Genomic DNA, 4,334 nt, shown 5'->3' on the forward strand with positions numbered 1-4,334 from the left:
ATTTGGAAGCAAATTTATAAAAAATATTGTACAATATATTCATTTGGTAATTTATATATGATTCAATATTATAGGTGCGCAAATAGCATTGTTAAAACATTGTTTTTGTCTTTTTTTCTGCCTGTCTATGAAGCATGGAGTTGCCGTGTCCACGTGTTGGACACATTTCGGACACGACAAATGTTATCACGTATCAGCGTGTCCAGCCTTATTCTTAACATGTATTTTTGGAATGAGTTTAAAAATAAAAATATTTTAAATACTTTTATATAGTTAAAAGAAGATATTAAAGTCGGTTAAAAAAATTATTTTATATTTTAATATTAATAAAATATAAAAAATTTATTATAATTTATCTAAAAAATATTTTATATTTTATATATATACCGTATTTCTGTGTCTTATAAGATTTTAAAATTTGTGTGTTCGTGTCGGTCTTGTGTCCATATCCATGCATCATAGCTGCCTGCAGTATTAGAAACAAACCAAAACAATATACATGCATGTATGTTTATCATGAAATGTTGCGTTGTTCCTTCACGAAACAAAATTAATCTCATCCAAAACCCTTTTTTTTATTATTATTTGTGATAGAACAATGCTTCTAATTCCATCGAGATAACGTATACCAAAAAAGTAACAGTAAACAGAAACTATTCTCAACACCTCTATCCTTTTGCATCCCATTGTTAAAAAAAAATAAAAATAAAAATAAAAAAATTGCTATCTTTTTCTTCTTTCTTTTCTTATTTTTTCCCTTTAGAATGAAGGCATTAGGGTGAAGATGTTCTGCAAAGGGATGGAGGGTGTCATAGATGGTCAACTACACATACATTGCACTCAATCATTAAACAATAACAAAAAAGAAAAAAGGAAAAAATGTTAAATACAGTAGTGAAGTTTAAGGCCATCAATGTCAAATGTTTTCTAACTTGGTCGTCCATCTGAAGATCTGTATGAAGGTGCAATTCCAGAATGTGGAGGAGAACTATTTGAAGAAAAATCAAGAGTGCTATTTCCTTCAAATTGCTTCCACCTTTGAAGTGCTTCTGGCAATGTCATGTTAAAGTTTATTCCATATATTTCATCAACATCTGGTTCTGTAGGCTTCCACACCTCAATAAGAGGCGAAAGCACGTTCACCACATGGCTCATGTCAGGCCTTTGGTGTGGCTCCCTTGCACAGCAATGGCCTGCTAATTCTGCAACTGTGTTGATGCTACTCAAGGTTTCCTCATCAGCTTCAATTGTCGAGTCGATGATGGTTCGAAATGAATCTTTGTCAAGTAGCATTCGACGAAACCATGAAACTAGGTGGAAATTCTCTTCTGGTCTACTTTCATCAAGTGCTTTCCTTCCAGTTATGAGCTCCATCAGAATTACCCCAAAACTATACACATCAACCTTTGTTGTAAGTCTTCCAGTGGCTGCATCATTTGTGAAATAAGACATATAAATACATATGCAGCTGTCTTAAGTTAATAGTTGAAAATCATTAGATGGCAATTTAGTCAAACATCTAACTATTCTTGTCTATCACTTGACATGAAGAAATCTGCACTTGAATTTTCACCATGTAATAATGCGTCATAAATTAAATCTAGTGGCTAGTATAGTATAGACAAAAAAAAAAGCATTTAATATGTACCTACCTGCATACTCTGGTGCTAGATATCCAAAAGTTCCGGCAAGTCTGGTCTGAAACGAGGCTTTTCCTTGCGGAGCAAGGCGAACTAATCCAAAGTCAGCAACTTTAGCTCGCATATCATCGCCGAGCAAAATATTAGATGGTTTGAGATCCCTATGGATAAAAGTTTGTTGGGCTAAACCATGAAGATATTCGACACCTCTAGCAACATCCAAAGCAATAATGAGTCTTGTCTTCCATTCAAGTGGTTTTAACCCTTCATTTTCCCAGTGGAATAGATGTCTACTAAGAGTACCTTGAGGCATGTATTCATAAACAAGAAGTCTCTCATTTTCATCCAAGCAATACCCCATGAGATTAACCAAATTCCTGTGTCGAATCGTGACCACTGCCGTTTCAGCCATGAACTCATCTACTCCCTTCTCTGCCACTATTCCTGATTGCATCCTTTTAACTGCAATCCTTGTCCCATCATGCAATTTCCCTTTGTATACAGTGCCAAAGCCACCTTTTCCCAGCACATTTTCTTCAGCAAAATTATTAGTCACTGCTTTCAAAACGTCAATTGAGATCAAAAGATTACCACTGGATTCAACTTGGTAAGCATTATTAGAAGGACTGAATACTTCTGCTCCTCCACCATGAACACCAGCACTTGCTATCTTTAACATGGCATTTCTATCACCAGAATGATTAGGGTGTATCACAATTGCGGTTGGATGTTGAAACTTTCTTGCATGCTTAGGTTTTTTGCGGCACAAGAACATATATATCAAAATCCCTGGAACAAGTAGGATAAAAATCCCCAGCAAAATTCCTACAATAACGTAATTAGTAGTGCTGTTCTTATTATTATTATTATTATTATTATTATTATTCTCATCATCTTCAGAATCTGAGCTGGAAGAATTGGGTCTATCCTTTCCAATATCAGGATTCCCATCTAATTTAAGAACTACACCATCCCGAAATTTAGGTACATTACCATATAAATTATTATTGGAAACATCTAATTCCTGCAAATGAGGCATAGTGGTAAGTTCAGTTGGTATTTTACTAGTAAGATTATTGTTTGAAAGAACCAACTTTGTGACAGATGTAAGGCTAGCAAAACTAGGAGAAATGGCACCTGACAAACCCATGCCTTGAAAGTTAACAACTGAAATGTTCCCACCTGAGCAAATTATACCAAGCCATTTATTACCACATGGATCATTACCCCACCAAGTCTTAGCAAAAATCAGAGGATAACCCAAGGGCTCAATAGCAGATAGTAAAGCATTCACAAGACTACTGCATGGTTCCCCAGGAATGGGTGTGCAGTATTGATTTCTCCCTTTATCCAAGTAATTGTCAACTCCTACACCATCTTTGAACTTGGGAGGGGAGCCTTGAAAGAGATTGTTAGTTAAATTCACAACTTTCAAACTTGGAAGAGTGGTAAGTGAGAGTGGAATAACACCAGTCAACTGGTTGTCCCTTAAGTTTATATCATAGAGATGATTATGGTTTGACATGTCTGGTATAGGACCGGTAAATGCATTACCATGAGCCCAAAATTGCTTAAGGGATGTCATGGTTTTCAAGACAGAAATGGTACCGTTGAGCCTAGAGTTACCGTTGACCAAAACGGTCTCAATTGAACTAGTACCAAGGCTTGGAGGCAAAGGACCTTCAAGAGAATTACCAGAAAGCCCCAAGAAAATCAAACCTGGGAAATGACCATTCTTGCCAAACAAGTCAGGGATTGTGCCAACAAAGCCAACTCTCTGAGCAGTGAAAGTTCGGAGTGCAACACAGTCAGCAAGGCTTTGAGGAATCTGCCATGGAGGGAAAGGGATGTCGTCCATGTTCACTTCTTGCAAACTACCCAGCCCTTTGAAGATGTCATTGGGTATGCTGTTGAATTTGTTGTCATGAATGATCAACTTTTGCACCGATTTGGGAAGATAAGGGAACGATCCTGTGAGACTGTTGCCTTGGCACTCCAAGTTTTGCAATGCTGACAGCTTCTCAAGCTCCTTGGGGAGAGTGCCTTGAAGATTCTGGTTTCCAATTTGTATGGCAGTCACGCGTTTCGCCGAATCACATTGAATGCGCCTCCATTTGCATACGTCAGGGTCCGTCCATTGAAAGCTCATTGGAGCATTGATGCTGCTTTTCAGAATCCGAATCACATCTGCATCACTACCACTACTCTGACACCGACCCACTCCAACCACCGTAAGAAGCGCTATGATGATGATCAATCCCCCTGCACCTTTCTGCATTTTGAAATCAAAACAATGGAAACCGAGAACGATCCCCAAAGGGTTTAAGAAGAAAGTTTATTACATTGCATTGAACGAGGGGAAAACTCCCCCGAACAACAAAAAAAATGTGGAATTTTTTCTTTGTTGATGGAAGAGAAAGGTCAGAGAAGGTGCAATTGGAAGAAGAGGCAGAGAAAGAGAGAAGGAAGGAATGGAACATTTTTTCGTTGTTTGATTGGGAAGAGAGATCGAAAATGGTGGAAATTGATGGCTTGCATTGCATGTTGTAAATCTCTGTCTTTGGAGGACAGTGCACGTAAATTTATTGTTTTGGATAATAACAAATTAATTAGTGAAACAATTAGTTGCTAACTCATAATAATGTTATATTAATTCGCAAAAATATACCTTTCCCCCAATTTGTAATATATAGT

The 4,334-nt window shown here is 37.2% G+C and overlaps 1 protein-coding gene across 1 annotated transcript; it reads right to left on the minus strand.

The window, feature by feature from the left end:
* Nucleotides 757-4,115, minus strand: LOC107606992 (receptor protein kinase TMK1-like). The gene is made up of 2 exons (XM_016308985.2): nucleotides 1,653-4,115; nucleotides 757-1,427 (listed from the first exon to the last, which is right to left on the minus strand). Exons 1-2 carry the CDS (start codon nucleotides 3,916-3,918, stop codon nucleotides 928-930), a joined length of 2,766 nt encoding a protein of 921 aa, XP_016164471.1. The 5' UTR covers nucleotides 3,919-4,115; the 3' UTR covers nucleotides 757-927.

This window comes from Arachis ipaensis, chromosome B07 (genome assembly GCF_000816755.2).
Source record: "Arachis ipaensis cultivar K30076 chromosome B07, Araip1.1, whole genome shotgun sequence".
Taxonomy (NCBI): Eukaryota; Viridiplantae; Streptophyta; class Magnoliopsida; order Fabales; family Fabaceae; genus Arachis; species Arachis ipaensis.